A 24,269-nucleotide genomic window follows, 5' to 3' on the forward strand; every position below is an offset into this window, starting at 1 on the left:
GGAAGAGTTAGTTAGGTTTAGAGTTTGATTTCAATGTGGGACAAGAATGATTTAGGTTTAAGGTTATGGTAAGAGTTAGGTTTAGGGCAAAAGTTACTTAAGTTCAATGTGGAGAAAGAGTTAAGAGTCGGGACAAGAGTTGGTTAGGTTTAGAGTTAGGGCAAGAGTTAGTTAGGTTTAAGGTTATGGGAACACTTACAGTTAGGGCAATGGTTAGTTAGGTTTAGAGTTGGAGCAAAAGTTAGGTCTTGAAGCGGGGCAAGAGATAGGTTCAAGGTTATAGCAAGAGTTAGAGGTGAGGTAGGGCAATAGCTAGGTTTAGAGTTAAAGCAAGAGTTAGTTATGCTTAGATTTAGGGCAAGAGTTAGGTTTAGACTCAAGCCAATAGTTAGGCTCAGATTTAGGGCAAGCACTAGGTTTAGAGGTGGGGCAGGAATTAGAGATAGAATTAGGGCAAAGGTTAGTTAGGTTTTAATGTGGGGCAAGAGTTAGTTAGGTTTTAGGTTATAGCAAGAGTTAGGTTCAGAGCAAAAGTTAATTCGGTTTCAACATGGGGCAAGAGTTAGTTAGGTTCAAATTAATGGCAAAAGTTAGAGGTGCAAAGGTTAGTTGGGTTTAACTTTATGGTTAGCGTTAGGACAGGAGTTAGGTTTAGATTGAAGGCAAGAGTTAGAGTTTGGGCAAAGGTTAGTTAGGTTGTAACATGGGACAAGAGTTAGGTTTAAGGTTACAGCAAAAGTTAAAGTTGGGGGAAGAGTTAGTTAGGTTTAGAGTTTGATTTCAACGTGGGACAAGAATGAGTTAGGTTTAAGGTTATGGCAAGAGTTAGGTTTAGGGCAAAAGTTACTTAAGTTTCAATGTGGAGTAAGAGTTAAGAGTAGGTACAAGAGTTGGTTAGGTTTAGAGTTAGGGCAAGAGTTAGTTAGGTTTAAGGTTATGGGAACACTTACAGTTAGGGCAATGGTTAGTTAGGTTTAGAGTTGGAGCAAGAGTTAGGTCTTGAAGCGGGGCAAGAGTTAGGTTCAAGGTTATGGCAAGAGCTGGAGGTGAGGTAGGGCAATAGCTAGGTTTAGAGTTGGGGCAAGAGAGTTAAAGCAAGAGTTAGTTATGCTTAGATTTAGGGCAAGAGTTAGGTTTTGACTCAAACCAATAGTTAGGCTTAGATTTAGGGCAAGCACTAGATTTAGAGGTGGGGCAGGAATTAGAGATAGAATTACGGCAAAAGTTAGTTAGATTTTAACGTGGGGCAAGAGTTAGTTACAACTAGAAGAAGTTGTAGCAAATCTTCTGTTATTGTACTGTACACCCAATTGTGTATATATATATATATATATATATATATATATATATATATATATATGTATTTATTTTTTTACTGTACACCCAATTGTTTTGTTATTGTACTGTACACTCATTATTTTATTATTGTTTTACTGCACACCCAATTGTCTTCTGTTATTGTACTGTACACCCAATTGTATATATATATATATATATATATATATATATTTTTTTTTTTTACTGCACAACCAATTGTTTTGTTATTGTACTGTACACTCATTACTTTATTAATTTTTACTGCACACCCATTTGTGTCGTGTTATCGTACTGTACACTCAATATTTTTGTTTTATTGTGCACCCAATTGTGTTTTGTTATTGTATTGTACACCCAATACTATTTTTTTTTCTACCACACACCCAATTGTCTTCTGTTATTGTACTGTACACCCAATTGTATATATATATATATATATATATATATATATTTTTTTTTTACTGTACACCCAATTGTTTTGTTATTGTACTGTACACTCATTATTTTATTATTGTTTTACTGCACACCCAATTGTCTTCTGTTATTGTACTGTACACCCAATTGTATATATATATATATATATATATATATGTATATAAATATATATTTTTTTTTACTGCACAACCAATTGTTTTGTTATTGTACTGTACACTCATTACTTTATTAATTTTTACTGCACACCCATTTGTGTCGTGTTATCGTACTGTACACTCAATATTTTTGTTTTACTGTGCACCCAATTGTGTTTTGTTATTGTATTGTACACCCAATATTATTTTTCTTCTTTTTTTTTTACCCCACACCCAATAGTATTTTATTAATGTTTTACTGTACACCCAATTGTTTTGTTATTGTACTGTACACCCAATAGTACTTTATCAATGTTATACTGGACACCCAATAGTATTTTATTAATGTTTTCCTGGACACCACAAAGCAGGTGAGATGTTAGCTCGACCTTCCATGACCTTGAATAATTACAGAGGCAGTCGTTACAAAACAGGAGACACAAACGTACCACATGTCAAAGTCCGGATGTACAATCAATAGAAAATAATATCAAACTAATATGATCACACCAGCAGGCATTACACACATGTTGTATAACATGATGGGGGGGGGGGGGGGGGGGTCATCTCGCATTACACACATGATGTTTTGTGTGTGTGTGTGTGTGTGTGTGTGTGTGTGTGTGTGTGTGTGTGTGTGTGTGTGTGTGTGTGTGTCAGCTCATTAGACGTCGCCTTAGTCAGCACAAAAACAAAACAGATATTAAGTAAGGATGCTGTACTCACTATTTAATTAGTGTGTGTTTTCTCTCAATGACCTCCGGGGAAGTGTGTGTGTGTGTGTGTGTGTGTGTGTGTGTGTGTGTGTGTGTGTGTGTGATGGCGCGCACCTTGGCGTGTGCCCCCCGCGGCTGGTGACATCATCCTCATTAAAGCCTCCTCTGTCTGCCTAATGAATGGATTGTGTGCTCTCAGTGCTGCTGGCTGCCGTTCCCTCGACACCTCCTGCGCGTGTGTGTGTGGGGGGGGGGGACATCCCTAAATACCCCCCACCCCTTTAGATTGTGTCCACACACACACACACACACACACACACACACACACACACACACACACACACATTCCTCCGCCATCTTCACGCTGCAGTCTTTACAACAAGTGAAAAAGGTGTGCGGGGTCGAGAGGATGCGGTTGTCAAGGCGACCAGTTGCCTCCTCCTCCTGTCTTCCAAAGTTAAACAAAGCAAAAAAAAAAGAGTCTCCACCCTTCCCTCAGTACACCACCTCGTACACCGTCGCCTTCTTGTCCCCGGAGCCCGTCACGATGTACTTGTCGTCAGGGGACACGTCACAGCTCAGCACCGACGACGACTCCTTGGACTGTGACACATGACAAGATACATCAATCATCAATCATCAATCATCAATCATCACATGACAGGATACATATATCACTCATCACTTTGTGCTCTTACACTCTATTACACTTTTGCATTGCACTCATGTGGAGGATGCTGACTCATTTATGTCTCACACACACACACACACACACACACACACACACACACACACACACACACACACACACACACACACACACACACACACACACACACACACACACACACACACACACGCAGAGGAGGCTGATGAGCTTCAAACATCAATAGCACCACAGTCATGGCCACTTAACCTAGACTGAAGCCAGGGGCCCCACCCAATCTGGGCCCCTGGCTTAAGCAATGGTTGGCTGTCAATCACAGACAGTTCTGCTTGGTTCTCTCCCTGCGTTGTTTTCTCCTTCTACCATCCCAGGTTGTCAGTGTGAAAGGCCAGCGCCCTGACTACTGAGCTAAAAGCACAGGCAATCTGCAGTATTCTTGAAGTTGAAGATTTATCAACGAACAAAATGACAATATTTTCCAGACTAGTATACAGGTAAAAGCCAGTAAATTAGAGTATTTTGAAAAACTTGATTTATTTCAGTAATTGCATTCAAAAGGTGTAACTTGTACATTATATTTATTCATTGCACACAGACTGATGCATTCAAATGTTTATTTCATTTAATTTTGATGATTTGAAGTGGCAACAAATGAAAATCCAAAATTCCGTGTGTCACAAAATTAGAATATTACTTAAGGCTAATACAAAAAAGGGAGTTTTAGAAATGTTGGCCAACTGAAAAGTATGAAAAGGAAAAATATGAGCATGTACAATACTCAATACTTGGTTGGAGCTCCTTTTGCCTCAATTACTGCGTTAATGCGGCGTGGCATGGAGTCGATGAGTTTCTGGCACTGCTCAGGTGTTATGAGAGCCCAGGTTGCTCTGATAGTGGCCTTCAACTCTTCTGCATTTTTGGGTCTGGCATTCTGCATCTTCCTTTTCACAATACCCCACAGATTTTCTATGGGGCGAAGGTCAGGGGAGTTGGCGGGCCAATTTAGAACAGAAATACCATGGTCCGTAAACCAGGCACGGGTAGATTTTGCGCTGTGTGCAGGCGCCAAGTCCTGTTGGAACTTGAAATCTCCATCTCCATAGAGCAGGTCAGCAGCAGGAAGCATGAAGTGCTCTAAAACTTGCTGGTAGACGGCTGCGTTGACCCTGGATCTCAGGAAACAGAGTGGACCGACACCAGCAGATGACATGGCACCCCAAACCATCACTGATGGTGGAAACTTTACACTAGACTTCAGGCAACGTGGATCCTGTGCCTCTCCTGTCTTCCTCCAGACTCTGGGACCTCGATTACCAAAGGAAATGCAAAATGTGCTTTCGTCAGAAAACATGACTTTGGACCACTCAGCAGCAGTCCAGCTCTTTTTTTCCTTAGCCCAGGTGAGACGCTTTTCGCGCTGTTTCTTGGTCAACAGTGGCTTGACACGAGGTATGCGGCAGTTGAAACCCATGTCTTTCAAGCGTCTCTTGGTGGTGGATCTTGAAGCACTGACTCCAGCAGCTGTCCACTCCTTCTGAATCTCCCCCACATTTTTGAATGGTTTTTTTTTCACAATCTTGACCAGGGCGCGGTGATCCCTATCGCTTGTACACTTTTTCTGACCACAGTTTTTCCTTCCCTTTGCCTCTCCATTAATGTGTTTGGACACAGAGCTCTGAGAACAGCCAGCCTCTTCAGCAATAACCTTTTGTGTCTTTCCCTCCTTGTGCAATGTGTCGATGGTTGCCTTTTGGACAGCTGTCAAATCTGAAGTCTTCCCCATGTTTGTGTAGGCTTCAGAACTGGACTGAGAGACCATTTAAAGCCCTTTGCAGGTGTTTTGAGTTAATCAGCTGATTAGTTTGTGGCACCAGGTGTCTTCAAAATTTAACCCTTACACAATATTCTAATTTTGTGACACACGGAATTTTGGATTTTCATTTGTTGCCACTTCAAATCATCAAAATTAAATGAAATAAACATTTGAATGCATCAGTCTGTGTGCAATGAATAAATATAATGTACAAGTTACACCTTTTGAATGCAATTACTGAAATAAATCAAGTTTTTCAAAATATTCTCATTTACTGGCTTTTACCTGTATAAGCCGCAGTACTAAATAATGATTATTTTATTTTAGAGGAAAACATTTTTTTCCCATATATTAGCCGCAGATATGCATGTTATCAAATGAGTTATTTACACAGAAATATTTTGATTAGTAGCTAAGATAGTTTATAATTAGTTGACTATCAATACAGTCAATTTACAAACTTTTGACTTCCAAACTCTTAAATGGAGCCAACTACGTCTGAGTGGGAACGCTCCAATCATTCATTTTGTGTTCTGCCTGCAGGCAAAAAGCAGGGCAAAGCATTTTAGTAAAGGAAGTCCTCTCCGTACATTATAGTCGCTTTAGCATGTGTGCCTTTTCTTGATTTTTTTCGCCTTTTTACAAGTTTTGTCATTTTGCCAACTCAATTTGAGTCCCAAAAACTCAGCAGACCAGCGTGGGAAGAAGGAGAGAATCACTGTGTAGTAAAAAAATACTATTTACAAGGAATACAATGATGGCACTTGCAAGAATGGAAGAATTGACAGAGCAGGATTCGTACTACAGCAAGTTTTGATTGTGATTACACTGAACTTTTCTGGAAAAGAATGCCAGAGCAGACTTATTTCCCAGCGGAGGAAAATAGACTACCTCTCGTTTAGCGGCACGCATACGCCCCTCCCTCTCTCTCCCCGTCTACTGCGTTCTTCTCAGCTGCTTGCCGATGTTCATGTAGGTGGATTTGACTTTTATCATGTTTATTATAATATCATTATGGTTAATTTTGTGATTTCTGATGGTTTGTGAGGGCACCAAAAGGACTTCTGTTTGTGTGTGTGTTGCCAGAGCAGCGCAAAGAGATTACTGAAGCGTGTTATTAAATACAAAGTAAACATTTCTGATAGTTTGTGAGGGCACCAAAGGGACGTCTGTGTGTATGTGTTGTCACAGCAGCTCATATAGACCAGTTCCGCTTATTATGAAATAGAAGCATACCTGCCAACTTTTGAAATCAGAAAAACCTAGTAGCCAGGGTCCAGGGGTTGCAGGCCCCGGTAGGTCCAGGACAAAGTCCTGGTGGGGGGTTCAGGGCTTCGCCCCCCGACGCAAAATGATTGATTGCATTCAGACAGGTTAAAATGTTGCTAAAACCATCACTTTTCTATCAGTCACAGTGACTTTTCAAAACAAAAATATTACAGCAAAAATCATATGGGTTGATTGGCATGTTTATTCTGTAAGATAACTTCAATAGTTTGAAATTATTTTGACAGTTAATGCCAGTTATCCTGTCAACCTTTCACAAGACTTCAATTTGTTCATTGAAAGTATAAACACTTTTTACAGTAAACAAATGGTAAAACAGTACTAAACAATTCCATTAAAAAAAAAATTGGTGTCATTATTAACTTTCTGTCCAAGCTTGTATAATCTACTGCCTTGTTCAATTGTAAAAAATATTCTGTGCCTAAAATTCACATTTCTATCACAATTATCATACTGTAAACATGGTAAGCTAACTTCATTAAAATTAATAGTCCTGTCAATAGCATGGAATTACAATTCAAATGTAGTTTTTTTGTAAGCCTTTCAAAAGAATTCAAAATATGAAAAATGAATGAAAATTAATTGAAGCCATCAGACACTTGAAAAGTGGCACATCACATCTCTAATGTAATCATTTGAACTTTTCAACAGAAATAGCACTGCAAAAATATTAAGGACATACTTCTGTATTTTGGTAGTTATGCTGTCAACATTTAACACGATTTCTTCAACTTGGACTTGAAAGCATAAATAGTATAAACACTTTTAACAGTATAACAGTACTAAACAATTCCAATAGATAACATTGGTGGCATTACCTTTTTGTGGCTAAAATCCAAATGTATTCTATCAGATTGATCATACTGCAAAAATGATATGGTAACTTTATGATAAGTTTACTTGAAGTGGCATAAAACACTGAAAGTGATTGTTCCTATAACCCCTTTGTTTCAAATGTTTGTTCCACTTGTGGCAGTCGGGCACCAGCATACCGTCTTTGACAACTTGAAGTGGCATAAAACACTGAAAGTGATTGTTCCTATAACCCCTTTGTTTTAAATGTTTTATGCCACTTCAAGTTGTCAAAGACGTGCTGTGAAATACAGCCGACAGGATTGCGCACCAAACACGAAGCAAGGCCAAAGTGCATGCATGGTGCAGGAGAACAAAGGACTTCTTTCATTTAAGGTTTGTGATAAACCATCAAACTCATTCGTTAAAAGGACTCTATAGTATTATAAAGTGAGTTTTTCTGGACATTATCATGCAAGAAAAGTTTATTTTTGGGACCGCGATCACCGCGTAATGATTTTTAAAAGTTGCATTACAAACATTTAACTGTCCCATGTGATCAGCCAGTGCGATTGGAAGTCCATGCTCAATTATTGCCTCCGTAAATAAAACTTCGGCATTTATCACATCCAAAGAATCTGTTTGGGCGACGAAAAACGTTGAAAGTTTTCCACTTGTATCGCTAGCAACGGCATTAGACTTGTGTTTTTTTGTCCCAACGTGGTCTTTTACATCGCTAATTCCTCCGTGTCCGATCGAAAAATCTTGTCTGCACAAGGTGCAATTCGCGTAGTTTTCACCCTTTTTGGAACGGATAATTATTCCCGGATAGGCTTTTGAATATTCTTCACGGAATGACTGCAGTTTTCTTTTCGGTTTAAGACTCGTTTGCGATTTTTCTCCGGCTGATTCCATGATCGTTCGCTCGTTTGGAAACAATGGCAACTGGTGCCTCGTGCTTGGCAGCGGTGCTATAAATAGCCTCGCGCATGGCATTCGGAATGGCTCGATAGGAAGTTACGGGAAGCAGTGTCGATTGTCATTGTTGTTACGCGATTTCGTGAATAAAACTTAAATTTTTTTATTTTTTTTAATTAATGAAAAACCGTAATTTTTATCACTGCAACCGTAACCCGGAATAGGTTGATGAAAACCGTACTAATTACGGGAAAACCGGAGTAGTTGGCAGGTATGCTTCTGTGTATGTGTTGCCAGAGCAGCTCATATAGACCAGCTCAGCTTCTCATTAAATAGAAGGTAAACATTTCTGATTGTTTGTGAGGGCACCAAAGGGACTTCTGTGTATGTGTTGCCAGAGCAGCTCATATAGACCAGTTCAGCTTCTCATTAAATAGAAGGTAAACATTTCTGATGGTTTGTGAGGGCACCAAAGGGACTTCTGTGTATGTGTTGCCAGAGCAGCTCATATAGACCAGTTCAGCTTCTCATTAAATAGAAGGTAAACATTTCTGATGGTTTGTGAGGGCACCAAAGGGACTTCTGTGTATGTGTTGTCACAGCAGTGCATATAGACCAGTTCAGCTTCTCATTAAATAGAAGGTAAACATTTCTGATGGTTTGTGAGGGCACCAAAGGGACTTCTGTGTATGTGTTGCCAGAGCAGCTCATATAGACTAGTTCAGCTTCTCATTAAATAGAAGGTAAACATTTCTGATGGTTTGTGAGGGCACCAAAGGGTGTGTGTGTTGCCAGAGCAGCTCATATAGAACACTTCAGGTTGTTATTAAGCAGAAAGTTGACCCATCACCTCCTTGTTTGACATACAGTATTGTACAGCTATTTATGTTATGTTCAAAGTGTACAAACATTCAGTAAAATAGGCTGGAACCAATTATTAATATTTACATTGTTTCTTATGGAGATATGTACTTCATACAAACAATTCTATTTACGATGAAGTTGGTAAATGGAGGTTCCTCTGTAGTCATTAGTTTACAGTGCAGTTGACATGAACACATCATTAGCCTTCCTATGAAACAATGTTGGGGTCAAAGGTTATGGAGGACACATGTCATGTCATGTCATGTCATGTCATGTGATGTCATGTCATGTGATGTCATGCGTACACAGCAACACACTCCATTCACTTTCCAGCCTCACCTGAAAAATACTGGCTCCGTAGGGGGTCCTCCAGGCGTTCAACAGGTTGTCTTTTCCTGTGCTCACGAACCACTTGCCTGGAAACACACACCTCTGCTTTAACACACGCGGACAGGTGTGTGTGTGTGTGTGTGTGTGTGTGTGTGTTTACCGCAGTATGCAAACTTGAGTGAGAGAACACAGCTCTCGTGAAGGTGCAGCTGGTACTTGTCAGGCTTGGACACGTGCAGGACTTCCACGTTGCTGCTCTCCATCCCCACAGCCAGCCACTCTCCAGTGGGACAATAACCCAGAGAGAAGATCTGCACACACACAACATATTTCATATATCATCCATAAAACACAACATATTGCATATATTATCCAACATATTTCATATATTTTCCATAAAACACAACATATTTCATATATTATCCATAAAACACAACATATTTCATATATTATCCATAAAACACAACATATTTCATATATCATCCAGAAAACACAACATATTGCATATATTATCCAACATATTTCATATATTATCCATAAAACACAACATATTTCATATATTATCCATAAAACACAACATATTTCATATATTATCCAACATATTTCATATATTATCCAAAAAACACAACATATTTCATATATTATCCAACATATTTCATATATTATCCATAAAACACAACATATTTCATATATTATCCATAAAACAACATATTTCATATATTATCCAACATATTTCATATATTATCCATAAAACACAACATATTTCATATATTATCCAACATATTTCATATATTATCCAAAAAACACAACATATTTCATATATTATCCAACATATTTCATATATTATCCAACATATTCCATATATTATCCAACATATTTCATATATTATCCATAAAACACAACATATTTCATATATTATCCATAAAACACAACATATTTCATATATTATCCAACATATTTCATATATTATTCAAAAAACACAACATATTTCATATATTATCCAACATATTCCATATATTATCCAACATATTTCATATATTATCCATAAAACACAACATATTTCATATATTATCCATAAAACACAACATATTTCATATATTATCCAACATATTTCATATATTATCCATAAAACACAACATATTTCATATATTATCCAACATATTTCATATATTATCCAACATATTTCATATATTATCCAACATATTTCATATATTATCCAATATATTCCATATATTATCCAACATATTTCATATATTATCCATAAAACACAACATATTTCATATATTATCCAACATATTTCATATATTATCCAACATATTCCATATATTATCCAACATATTTCATATATTATCCATAAAACACAACATATTTCATATATTATCCATAAAACACAACATATTTCATATATTATCCAACATATTTCATATATTATCCATAAAACACAACATATTTCATATATTATCCAACATATTTCATATATTATCCAACATATTTCATATATTATCCAACATATTTCATATATTATCCATAAAACAATAATCTTAACCCTCAACGACCATAACTAACAACCCCAACTTAAACTTTACCTAAAATTCCACTTAAACCCAAAAACCTAAATATCTTAAATTAAAACCTAAAAATTTTTTTAAAACTTAAAAAAACGCTATTTAACTTAAACCCTAAAAAAGCTTCACTTAAACTTGAAAACAGGTTTCTCCTGTTTTTGTTTTTTCTATAGCAGTGCTATAAAAACTTCACTTAAACCTAAAAACACAACTTAAACCCTCAACATTTCATTTAAACCATAAAGAAATTCACTCAAACCCTAAAAACTTCACTTAAAAAACATTACCTACACCTTTGAACCCTAAAATCCTTCACTTAAACCCAAAAAAACTCAACTCAAGCCTTAAAAAACGTCACTTAAACCTGAAAAATGTGCCAGGAAGTCCCATCAAGAGAAGCTTTGCTTGGACTTTTCATTCATAGTTTGTAAAACCCCCGCTTTCATTCATATCCTATTTCACTGACTATCTGGCTTGTTAGCACAACTCCTGCTTCCATTCTTCTCTTCTTCTCATGCTGCCCTTCTTTCATCAACCTTATCTCATTTCCTCTCTTATCACACATTTCTTCACTCTCCTCCCATTTCACCTTTTCTTTTCATATCTCCACGCTTTCCTTTCTTATCTACTCTTCTTTGCCACATTCTGTGTGTGTGTGTGAGTGTGTGTGTGTGTGTGTGTGTGTGTGTGCATACTTCAGTGTCTGGGTGATTTTTTTTATTTACCGTATTTTCCGCACTATTAGCCGCACCTAAAAACCACAAATTTACTCAAAAGCTGACAGTGCGGCTTTTAACCCGGTGCGCTTTATATATGGATTAATATTACGATTCATTTTCATAAAGTTTCGATCTCGCAACTTCGGTAAACAGCCGCCATCTTTTTTCCCGGTAGAACAGGAAGCGCTTCTTCTTCTACTGTAAGCAACCACCCGCCCGCGTAGAAGAAGAAAAAGTGCGCGGATATACCGTACGTTTCATTTCCTTTGTGTGTTTACATCTGTAAAGACCACAAAATGGCTCCTACTAAGCGACAAGGATCCGGTTCATGAAAAGACGCAATCTCTCCATCCGCACACGGATTACTATTTCACAGCAACTGATATTCCTGTGAACTGCACTGTGGATACAACGGGAGCACGTACGGTGAATATTCGCACCACAGGGAATGAGAAGTCATCCTTCACTGTGGTTCTAGCTTGCCATGCTAATGGCCAGAAACTTCCACCCATGGTGATATTCAAAAGGAAGACCTTGCCAAAAGAGACCTTTCCAGCCGGCGTCATCATAAAAGCTAACTCGAAGGGATGGATGAAGAAAAGATGAGCGAGTGGTTAAGGTAAGTTTAAGTTTACGCGAAGAGGCCGGGTGGCTTTTTTCACGCAGCTCCGTCCATGTTGATATACGACTCCATGCGCGCCCACATCACGCTGGTTTTAATATATTATTAAAGTTTGACTGACCTATTTGACTGTTTTTTTGACATTCCTTTAGCGCAGTTAGATGCGGCTTACAACACGGGGCGGCTTATAGGTGGACAAAGTTTTGAAATATGCCGTTCATTGAAGGCGCGGCTTATAACCCAGGGCGCCTTATGGTGTGGAAAATACGGTATTTATTTTTTTTAATAAAGAAATACAATCGTGTGCTTATGGACTGTATCCCTGCAGACTGTATTGATATACATTCATATATAGTGTATATATTGTGTTTTTATGTTGATTTAATAAAAAATAAAAAATAAAATAAAAATTTTTTTTTTTTTTTTTTTTCCTTTTGCGGCCCGGTACTAATCGGTCCGCGGACCGGTACTAGGCCACGGTCCGGTGGTTGGGGACCACTGATCTAGGTAACTAACTATAAAGGTAAAGAGAGTTGATGCTATAAATTCGGGGGTTAGTGAATGCACCTTGCTTGCTGTGACCATGATTGGTGCATAATGAGGAAGTGTTGTGTTATTGGAAGTGAACTCTGCTGTTGGCAAGCTACAAATGTTAAATATCACCTTCAGGCTCTTCTTGCAGGTTGCTGAGTCAGCACACGTTTAGACACTGGAATCAGGCTCGGTTTTTCGGTCTGGTTACTGCCTTGGCAGCGGTGCCACTTTGGCACTGACACATCCTTTCCAAAAAAGCTCATTTCTTCCAATAGGCCACTTGCAGCCTTTTTGGATGTTTTTAGAGGGCTTTATGGGCGGAATAAAGGAGCTCCAATTGGCTCTCTTGTCAGCGCTGACTTTTGCTAACGTTTATTTACGATTTAGAATGCATGAAAAACAAATGTGTTCTTGGGATTATGAATGATATGCACAATTGCAAACTCCTTAAAGGAGTGAGGTGTGAGCGTACCTGGGAGGTGAAGTCATGCTGCTGCAGCTGCCGTCCCTCCCGGAGGTCCCAGCAGCGCACCGTGTTGTCCAGTCCTCCCGTCCACAGCTTGGTGCCGTCGTTGGAGATGTCGATGCAGCTGGCTCCGTCCGTGTGGCCCTGGAACTGTCTGTGGGCGACAACACACAACCCTTAAACCTCCCGTGTGTCTGTGGGCGACAACACACAATGTCATACTTGCCAACCCTCCCGGAATTTCCGGGAGACTCCCGAAATTCAGCGCCTCTCCCGAAAAACCTCCCGGGACAAATTTTCTCCCGAAAATCTCCCGAAATTCAGGCGGAGCTGGAGGCCACGCCCCCTCCAGCTCCATGCGGACCTGAGTCCGCTTTCCCACGATATAAACAGTGTCCCTGCCCAATCACGTTATAACTGTAGAATGATGGAGGGCGAGTTCTTGGTTTCTTATGTGGGTTTATTGTTAGGCAGTGTCACGTTCAACCACTGAGGACATCTATTAAACAAGACAATAGGCAAGGAATCAAACAGAGACAGAATTCAATCTGGACTCAATATTGAGGAGAGACATGGCCACTGCACTCTCTGTACAGTCCTGCACCACGCTCTGACGAAGAAGGTTTTCGTCTCCTCTTTTATTCAGATGTTCAATGTTCACGCACCAACACATGTCACAGCAGGAATGGGAAGTATGTAAAACAGTCATTGTTTTCGGTCGCTTTGAAGACCAAGAAGAGGATTTCTCGGGCTTGGGCTCTTCCTGGATCCAGCTGGGGCAGGTGTTGGAGGACAATGGATAACCCCCTCCCGTCTCCTGACCACAGCAACTTCAAGAGGGCAGCGGGTCGTAAATAGCGTTGACCTCGGTTACCAAATAGTTGGAAGAGAGTTTGTGAAATACTTCAGAGAGAGTTCGTTTAACACTTCAAAGAGAGTTCCTCTGGAAGTTGAGCAGATCCTGCCATCCGTGTTGAAATCACAGTGGCGTTTCACGAGCCTTCTTCCTCTTGTTAGGCCTCGAAAGACAGCATTCATAATACAACGTTTCTTTTGTGATAACTTACAAACAATTATTCCAACAGGCAGTTTCATTAACGTCCTCCCAGCGCGGTAACAACACACAACAACAGCAGTCTTGTTTTCGTCTACCGTAAAGCAGTTGGTCTGCCGTAAACAGCAATGTTGTGACACTCTTAAACAGGACAATACTGCCATCTACTGTACATGCATATGTGACAATAACATCGAGGGCTTTTAGAGAGTGCAGTGCACAACTGCGCACACAACAAGGAGACGAAGCAGAAGAAGGAGGAAGATACAGCCGTGGCGACGCCGACGACGAGTAAGATGAAGAAATACGCTTTGTTGCACCTTTCCTGCCTGAGTCCGGCGATTAGTTGCAAATCTTGCTTCATTGATTGCTTGCACACAGCCAATCCAACACAAAACAAACACACTCACGCTACCGCTCCCTCTCTTCTCTCTGACGTCACTCACCTCACATGCTCACCTATTAAAGGGCCACACACACACACACATACGCTACTCTCATAACAGCTTGTAGGTTCCAAGCCGCAGCTGCGATTGGACCTGGATAGCCTCCGGGAAGAAGTAGTGGACTACCAAGTGCTTGGCAGTGAAGATCTTCCTCAGGAAGCAAAGATGGACCGGTTTTGGGCCATGCTAGGGAGAGATGGAAGATTCCAGACTCTAGTGCATTTGATGAAAGCACTTTTGTGCGTGCCACACAGCAATGCATCATCAGAGAGGGTGTTCAGCATGGTTAGAAAAATAGTGACAGAGAATAGAACAAGAATGGACAATTCAACCCTTAACTCAACAATGAGTAGATGAGTGTTATGTGTGTGTATATGTGTAAATAAATGAACACTGAAATTCAAGTATTTCTTTTATTTATATATACATATATATATAATAAAATAAATATATATATATATATATATAGCTAGAATTCACTGAAAGTCAAGTATTTCTTAGCTATATATATATATATATATATGAAATACTTGACTTGGTGAATTCTAGCTGTAAATATACTCCTCCCCTCTTAACCACGCCCCCGTCCCAACCATGCCAACCCCCCCCCCCCCCCCCCGCTCCACCCCCACCCCCGACCACGCCCACCCCACCCATCCCCACTCCTACTTTATCAAAGCTAACATCTCTTCCTAAAATATTTCCATGTTGTGGCGTCCTACCTGACCAAGGTCTGGTTGTGCAGGTCCCAGACCACGATGTTGCCGTCGCTGCAGCAGGAGAAGCACACCTTGTTGTCGGGCGAGATGGCCAGGGCGTAGCAGGCCGGGGCCGACGACGTCAGCTCCGCCTTGATGCGAGGGGTGGGCGTGGCCAGATCCCAGATGGACAGCGTGCTGGCCTCGCCCCCCACTATCAAGGTGCGCCCGTCTGGGAGGATCTTGCAGGAGCGGATGTAGTTGTCTCGGTTCTGCTTGGACATGAGGGACAGTAAGTGGTTAGGTTCAGTGGACCCGTTTATGTCCACTACACTTGGACTGGCTGACTCACGTTGACTAGTGGTAATGATAGGTAGCAAGTTGGTATACCACAATAATATGAAGACGTAATAATATTTGCTAATAAATGATAAATGGGTTGTACTTGTATAGCGCTTTTCTACCTTCAAGGTACTCAAAGCGCTTTGACACTACTTCCACATTTACCCATTCACACACACATTCACACACTGATGGAGGGAGCTGCCATGCAAGGCGCTAACCAGCACCCATCAGGAGCAAGGGTGAAGTGTCTTGCTCAGGACACAACGGACATGACGAGGTTGGTACTAGGTGGGGATTGAACCAGGGACCCTCGGGTCGCGCACGGCCATTTTTCCACTGCGCCACGCCATCCCAATCATATTTTACCTTGAAAATAATTTTTAACCTTGAAAATAATTTTTAACCTTGAAAATAATTTTTAACCTTGAAAATAATTTTTAACCTTGAAATTTTTTTTTTACCTTGAAACATTTTTTTTTTACCTTGAAAATCATTTTTTACCTTGAAATTTTTTTTTTTTACCTTGAAACATTTTTTTTCACCCATAACATTTTTTTTACCTTGAAACATTTTTTTACCTTGAAAACATTTTTTTACCTTGAAAATCATTTTTAACCTTGAAAAAAAAAATTCACCTTGAAAATTTTTTTTTTACCTTGAAAATCATTTTTTACCTTAAAAAAAAATTCACCTTGAAAAAATTTTTTTACCTTAAAAATCATTTTTTACCTTGAAAATTATTTTTTACCTTGAAAAAAAAATTTTACCTTGAAAAATTTTCTTTACCTTGAAAACCATTTTTTACCTTGAAAATCATTTTTTACCTTGAAAATCATTATTTACCTTGAAAAAAAAATGTTACCTTGAAAAATGTTTCTTACCTTGAAAATCATTTTTAACCTTGAAAAAAATTTTTTACCTTGAAAATTTTTTTTTACCTTGAAAATAATTTTTTACCTTGAAAATCATTTTTTACCTTAAAAAAAAATTAACCTTGAAAATTTTTTTTTACCTTAAAAATAATTTTTTACCTTGAAAATAATTTTTTACCTTGAAAATTTTTTTTTACCTTGAAACATTTTTTTTACCTTGAAAATCATTTTTTACCTTGAAAAAAAAATTTTACCGTGAAAATTTTTTTTTACCTTGAAAATCTTTTTTTTACCTTGAAAATCATTATTTACCTTGAAAAAAAAATGTTACCTTGAAAAATTTTTCTTACCTTGAAAATCATTTTTAACCTTGAAAAAAAAAATTTACCTTGAAAAATTTTTTTTACCTTGAAAATCATTTTTTACCTTAAAAAAAAATTCACCTTGAAAATTTTTTTTACCTTAAAAATCATTTTTTACCTTGAAAATTATTTTTTACCTTGAAAAAAAATGTTTACCTTGAAAAATTTTTTTTACCTTGAAAATCATTTTTTTACCTTGAAAATCATTATTTACCTTGAAAAAAAAATGTTACCTTGAAAAAATTTTCTTACCTTGAAAATCATTTTTAACCTTGAAAAAAAAATGTTACCTTGAAAAATTTTTTTTACCTTGAAAATCATTTTTTACCTTGAAAATCATTTTTAACCTTATAATAAATAAATAATAAATGGGTTGTACTTGTATAGCGCTTTTCTACCTTCAAGGTACTCAAAGCGCTTTGACACTACTTCCACATTTACCCATTCACACACACATTCACACACTGATGGAGGGAGCTGCCATGCAAGGCGCTAACCAGCACCCATCAGGAGCAAGGGTGAAGTGTCTTGCTCAGGACACAACGGACATGATGAGGTTGGTACTAGGTGGGGATTGAACCAGGGACCCTCGGGTCGCGCACGGCCATTCTTCCACTGCGCCACGCCGTCCCTAATGTGTGTATATGACAATAATATGAAGATGTAATAATAATAATAGTTAAGGAAGTACCAGACAGTCGAGCTGGGCCATGGGACTCTTGGTGCCGGGCTGGCTGATGTCCCACACCTTGACGCAGCCTTTGCCTCCCGTGTAGACGTGGCGCGTGGAGGCGCTGATGGTGACGGCGCACACCACCTCGCCGTGGCTCAGGCTGTGGATCTGCCGGGCGTGGCGAGGGATGCCCGGGCCCAGCAGGGCGTCGGGGGGGAAGGGCACCGGCTGCATCTGCCCGTCTGCGCTCACGTGGAAGGAGTAGGCCCTGCACACACCACACAGCCCGGCATGAATGTCAAACATAGAAGCAGGTAGAGGCAGCGAGGCAACACTTGAGGTTGAAGAGTAAAAATAAGTCTGGCAAGGAGCAGCACAGTAGCACACGGTCCTTCAAAGCACAGTCAATGAGCATTGCTAGTGGAGGATCAATATGGTGACAATGTTGGGAGTGTAACCCAGACAAGAACAGTCTTATTGTTATTTCTACATCAAGGTTGTGTACTGTGTGCACACATAGAGTATATGCATGTGTAAGAACACTGGGTGAACGCTGAGTGAAAGTTCATGGGGTGATTGAAGACTTGTCTGGGATCTCATTAAGTAAACAGAAACAAAAACTCACGGTTTGCCAGCAGATGAACCCGGCAGAGAGGACGACAGGCCTGAGGCCCTCAGGTGAGGTCGAGAGTCATAAGCCACCTGGTGGATGTTAGGGAAGAAAAAAACAATCAAGTCGTGTGGTCAACAGCGATGATAGTTCTTCTTCACACTGCACGTCTATTCCAATTGTTGTTCCTCATATGTGACCTGAATCTGATTTTGTCATGTGAGAGTGAACAGTTCATTCCCAATTCTTCAAGGGCCACCCAGGCCTCTTTCCTATAAATCAGTGATGTATCGAATGTGAACGCCTTCATCCGACCAATACGTCATCAAATAGTGTTAGAAGTGTTATAATTCTTCACCAAAAGTCTATTCTTGGTGTTGGCTTTAATCAAATACATTTCCCCCAAAAAATGCGACTTATATACGTTTTTTTCCTTCTTTATTATGCATTTTCGGCCGGTGCAACTTATACTCCGGAGCGATTTATACTCCGAAAAATACAGTATATTTGCTAGGCCATTTTCAAGAAGGATATTTAAAGAGAAACTACATCTTGTGAGACCATGTTGGCCAACCCCAGAAGCTGGAATGGGTTCTAAAGATTGTGAGTTCAGATATTTTAATTCTTTATTTTTTCACGTTTAATATGTTTTTTGCAATTTTAATGTTGACAGTAGCACATAAAAAATAATATATATATATATATATATATATATATATATATATATATATATATATATATATATATATATATATATATATATATATAATATAAATATGGAAACGGGGTTTGTACAAGACCTGCTTGTGTTTAGTTAAGTCTTAGTCATAAATATTGTGGAGTAAGGATTGTGAACGATGGACAAAAGTCCCCAAAAAGTGCAGTTCCCCTTTAAGGAGCATAAGTGGTTAAAATAAATTGTGATTAATCTGCGTTTATAAATGATTTGTAAATAATACGACAGCCTAAACTCTATTTCCTGGAGACGCAAATGGCCTTGATTTGGTGGAATGGCCCCAAATGTTTTAAGCCTTTTTAATGAAATTAAAACAATTCTGGCCTCCTGCATGCTAGAACCAGATTCCACGCTGTCCTTGAAGGCCAGCACACATCTGCTTCTCAGGCATACTTGCCAACCCTCCCGGATTTTCCGGGAGACTCCCGAAATTCAGCGCCTCTCCCGAAAACCTGCCGGGACAAATTTTCTCCCGAAAATCTCCCGAAATTCAGGCGGAGCTGGAGGCCACGCCCCCTCCAGCTCCATGCGGACCTGAGTGACGTGTTGACAGCCTGTTCTCACGTCCGCTTTCCCACAATATAAACAGCTAATGATGGAGGGCGAGTTCTTGGTTTCTTATGTGGGTTTATTGTTAGGCAGTTTCATTAACGTCCTCCCAGCGCGGTAACAACACACAACAACAGCAGTCAAGTTTTCGTCTACCGTAAAGCAGTTGGTCTGCCGTAAACAGCAATGTTGTGACACTTTTAAACAGGACAATACTGCCATCTACTGTACATGCATATGTGACCCACCCATAATGTGTCACATTTTTGTGTTGATTTATTTATTTTATTTTGTGGTTTGAATTCGTTTTTGGAGCTGTCATTACACATTTATCAGTATTCACATTGGTCAGTAGGGGGCAGTAGGGCGTTTCTTCCCAATTGAATGCTATCGCCTGCAGACCGGAAGTGTCTTGTCATTCTGATGAGCGCGACCAGTCTGTGAACAATTGAAACGTCCTGTGTGCTTTTTCCTCCTGTATAACAGGTTAGTTTTGGTGAATCAACTCACTGAATAATATCCATGTGATCTTTATAAGTTTAAGTACACATTCTGATGGTGGAGCCTAACTCTAAAGTGTTTGTGAGTTGTAGTTTGTATTTGTGAATGAATCCAGTGCACAGCTGCAGTAATCGATACAAAAAGGCGACGTGAGTGCGCAATGTTTATATAGGAACTTCTGATCCTAATTCAGACTCCCAAATTAGAGCTCCCGTTTTCTTATTGATTTTATAATGTATATTTTTATAATGTGTGTGGTCTGAAATAGTGACAGAGAATAGAACAAGGATGGACAATTCAACCCTTAACTCAACAATGAGTAGATGAGTGTTGTGTGTGTATATGTGTAAATAAATGAACACTGAAATTCAAGTATTTCTTTTAATTATTTATGTATGTATATATACTGTGTATATATATATATATATATATATATATATATATATATATGTAATAAAATATATATATATATAGCTAGAATTCACTGAAAGTCAAGTATTTCTTATATATATATATATCTTAACCACGCCCCCCACCCCCCACCCCGACCTCCCGAAATCTGAGGTCTCAAGGTTGGCAAGTATGTTCTCAGGACTAGACCAGGCATGTGATTTGACTACAATGAAAAAGACTGAAAAAAATTTCCGGGGGACAAGCTCCTGAAGCTCCTGGTTTTTCACCAATTTAACATGCTAAAATGAACAAAGACAGCACCATTTGAAGAAAATATTTTAGTGTTTAAAGACATCATTAATAGAACATACCTTGCTTCAAGTTGTTTCATATGTTTTTGGCGTTTCGCATGTACTTCCAAAGCCTTGAAACCTCGTGATCCATAGTCAATATTATCATGACACCACGTGCACAAAACCTTTCCGGGACGATCGATTTTCCGAATAAAATCACCGAACAAAGTCGTAACTTCCTTCTTCCCAACAGTATCAGTGATTTCCCTTTCCATCCAGTCCCATCGAAACTTATTTTTGACATGTTTATCAATTTCTTTTACCCGTAAAGCGTCCTTTCTCTCGAGAACCGACATCGTTTACATATGGAAAATGGCGGTAATAACCATTATGAATGATGACGTTATTAACGTCATCATTCATAACAGATGTCCTGATTGGTCACAAGGAACATATCGACCAATCAACTACGGCGTAATATAAACTACGTCTCGAATCTTGATTTAGAGTCGGAAAAAAAAACGAAAAAACGGGAGATAATTATTATTATTTTTACCAAGATTAAAAAAGACGGAATTCCGACTTTAGACGGAAAAATCACATGCCTGGACTAGACTCACCAGGGGGCTGCAAGAGTACCTCAGGACTAGACTCACCAGGGGGCTGCGGGAGTAGGCGCTGGCCGCTGCACTGATCTGGGGCGAGAGAGTCAGAGCCCCGCCGAAGCCTCCTGGGCTGGCCAGCTCGCCATTCAGTCCTGCGTGGGACACCACCCCAAAATGAGCCGGGAAGGAAGCGGGGGGCACAGACATGGGGCTGCGGAGCGCTGGGAGAGGGAGGAAGAGGAGGGAGGGAGGGAGGAAGAGGAGGGAGGGAGGAAGGACACAACACACAAGCACAGTCACAGAGGGTCTGATAACAACACAACATTTTGGAACTAAAGTCACTTTATTCCATATTAGGAGGCGTTAAAGCGGTCTTTTTCTGCTCAGAGGCTTTTGAAATGATATCAGATATGAATATATCAGGTTATACACAGGGTAAATATATCAGGTTATATACAAGGTAAATATATCAGGTTATATACAGGGTAAATATATCAGGTTATATACAGGGTAAATATATCAGGTTATATACAGGCAGAGGTGGGTAGTAACGCGCTACATTTACTCCGTTACATCTACTTGAGTAACTTTTGGGATAAATTGTACTTCTAAGAGTAGTTTTAATGCAACATACTTTTACTTTTACTTAAGTATATTTATAGAGAAGGAACGCTACTTTTACTCCGCTACTTTTATCTACATTCAGCTCGCTACTCGCTACTAATTTTTATCCATCTGTTAATGCACGCTTTGTTTGTTTTGGTCTGTCAGACAGACCTTCATAGTGCCTGCGTTTCAACAAATACAGTCACTGGTGACGTTCACTCCGTTCCACCAATCAGATGCAGTCACTGGTGACGTTGGACCAATCAAACAGAGCCAGGTGGTCACATGACCTGACTTAAACAAGTTGAAAAACTTATTGGGGTGTTACCATTTAGTGGTCAATTGTACGGAATATGTACTGTACTGTGCAATCTAATAATAAAAGTTTCAATCAATCAATCAAAAGTGTTAAGGAAAAAAGACCCTTTTTTATTTCAACCGTACATCCCGTCAAAAGCCTAAAGACTGATCGCACATGAGGACGTTCCTGTCTTCACAATAAAAGTGCCGCTCCATCGCGCCTGCGCTTTCAAAATAAGAGTCTTCGAAAGCCAGCGCAAACAAGCTAGCAAGCTACGGAGTTTGACGCCAATGTATTTCTTGTAAAGTGTATAAAAACGAATATGGAAGCTGGACAAATAAGATGCCAAAAACCAACCACTTTCATGTGGTATTAGACAGAAAGGAGGAACTTTTCTTCTCCTCCATTTGAAAACGTGGACGTTATCATCACTACTGTCTGATTACAATCAATGCAAGTCATCAGAATCAGGTAATACACCAACTTATATTCTTGTCTTCATGAAAGAAAGGAATCTATATGTTAAACATGCATGTATATTCATTAAAACACCTTTAACATGTAAACAAAAACAGCAAAATAAATACATATAAATGATATACTGTATATATCAATGTATATGTATGTATGTATGTATATATATATATATATACATATATACATATATATATATCAGTTACTCAGTACTTGAGTAGTTTTTTCACAACATACTTTTTACTTTTACTCAAGTAAATATTTGGGTGACTACTCCTTACTTTTACTTGAGTAATAAATCTCTAAAGTAACAGTACTCTTACTTGAGTACAATTTCTGGCTACTCTACCCACCTCTGTATACAGGGTAAATATATCAGGTTATATACAAGGTAAATATATCAGGTTATATACAGGGTAAATATATCAGGTTATGAACAGGGTAAATATATCAGGTCATATACAGCAGTGGTCCCCAACCACCGGGCCACGGCCCGGTACCGGTCCGTGGATCGATTGGTACCGGGCCGCACAAGAAATAAAAAAAAATTAAAAAATTAAAAATACAAATGTTTTATTTTATTTTTATTTTTTTATTAAATCAACATAAAAAACACAAGATACACTTACAATTAGTGCATCAACCCAAAAAACCTCCCTCCTCATTCACACTCATTCGCACAAAAAGTTTGTTTCTTTCTGTGCTTCCTACATTATATATCAATATATATCAATACAGTCTGCAAGGGATACAGTTCGTAAGCACACATGATTGTATATTTTTTTATGACAAAAAACAACAACAACCCCTCCCCCAGCATCAAAAATCCATGATTTTTAGGTTCAAACACACAGATTTAGCTAAAAAGGCTAGCATAAATTGTTAGCATGATGACATAGGACAAGTTAACATTCTTCTAGGATAGCACCAAGTATTAAAATGCACTATTTTTAGGTGAAAACGTACAAAATTAGCAAAAATGCTTGCATAAAACGTTAGCATGCTAAAGTAACATGCTAATATAAGAGACGTTAGCATACTTTCAAGATGGCGCCAAGCTTCAAAATCTATGATATTTGCTTTAAACATACACATGTTGCCAAAAAGCTAGCATAAAATGTTAGCATGATGACATCGGACAACTTCATGTAATTCTAAGACGGTGCCAAGTATTAAAATGCACTATTTTTAGGTGTAAACATATAAAGTATTTGCTGAACAGCTAGCATAAAACGTTAGCGTGCCAAAGTTAGCATGCGAACGGCCCATAATTCTAAAAATGAAAAACTTCCACATCATTTTTAAAAGTATAACTTGGTCTGCAAAGTTGAGAATGTAAGATAGTTGACAATGTAAGATAGTTGACAATGTAAGATAGTTGATAATGTAAGATAGTTGACAAGGTAAGCTAGTTGACAATGTAAGATAGTTGACAAGGTAAGATAGTTGACAAGGTAAAATAGTTGACAAAGTAAGATAGTTGACAATGTAAGATAGTTGACAATGTAAGATAGTTGACAAGGTAAAATAGTTGACAAAGTAAGATAGTTGACAAGGTAAGATAGTTGATAA

The 24,269-nt window shown here is 38.8% G+C and overlaps 1 protein-coding gene across 3 annotated transcripts in view; it reads right to left on the bottom strand.

Moving 5' to 3' along the window:
* Window positions 1–2,211: 2,211 nt before the first annotated feature.
* tle2b (TLE family member 2, transcriptional corepressor b) overlaps window positions 2,212–24,269 on the bottom strand; it is a 216,200-nt gene continuing 194,142 nt past the window's right edge. For 2 of the 3 annotated variants that reach the window (XM_072914591.1, XM_072914590.1), the window contains exons 13-20: window positions 21,368–21,537; window positions 18,255–18,331; window positions 17,648–17,897; window positions 15,402–15,649; window positions 13,186–13,333; window positions 9,434–9,584; window positions 9,283–9,359; window positions 2,212–3,205 (exon numbers count right to left, since the gene is read on the bottom strand). In XM_072914591.1, coding sequence (XP_072770692.1) covers window positions 3,098–3,205; window positions 9,283–9,359; window positions 9,434–9,584; window positions 13,186–13,333; window positions 15,402–15,649; window positions 17,648–17,897; window positions 18,255–18,331; window positions 21,368–21,537 — 1,229 coding nt within the window. In that variant the 3' untranslated portion in view covers window positions 2,212–3,097. The remainder of the gene's footprint in view (window positions 3,206–9,282; window positions 9,360–9,433; window positions 9,585–13,185; window positions 13,334–15,401; window positions 15,650–17,647; window positions 17,898–18,254; window positions 18,332–21,367; window positions 21,538–24,269) is intronic. The other variant, XM_072914592.1, reaches the window with a different exon arrangement.

Source organism: Nerophis lumbriciformis, linkage group LG14 (genome assembly GCF_033978685.3).
Source record: "Nerophis lumbriciformis linkage group LG14, RoL_Nlum_v2.1, whole genome shotgun sequence".
In the NCBI taxonomy this organism is placed as follows: Eukaryota; Metazoa; Chordata; class Actinopteri; order Syngnathiformes; family Syngnathidae; genus Nerophis; species Nerophis lumbriciformis.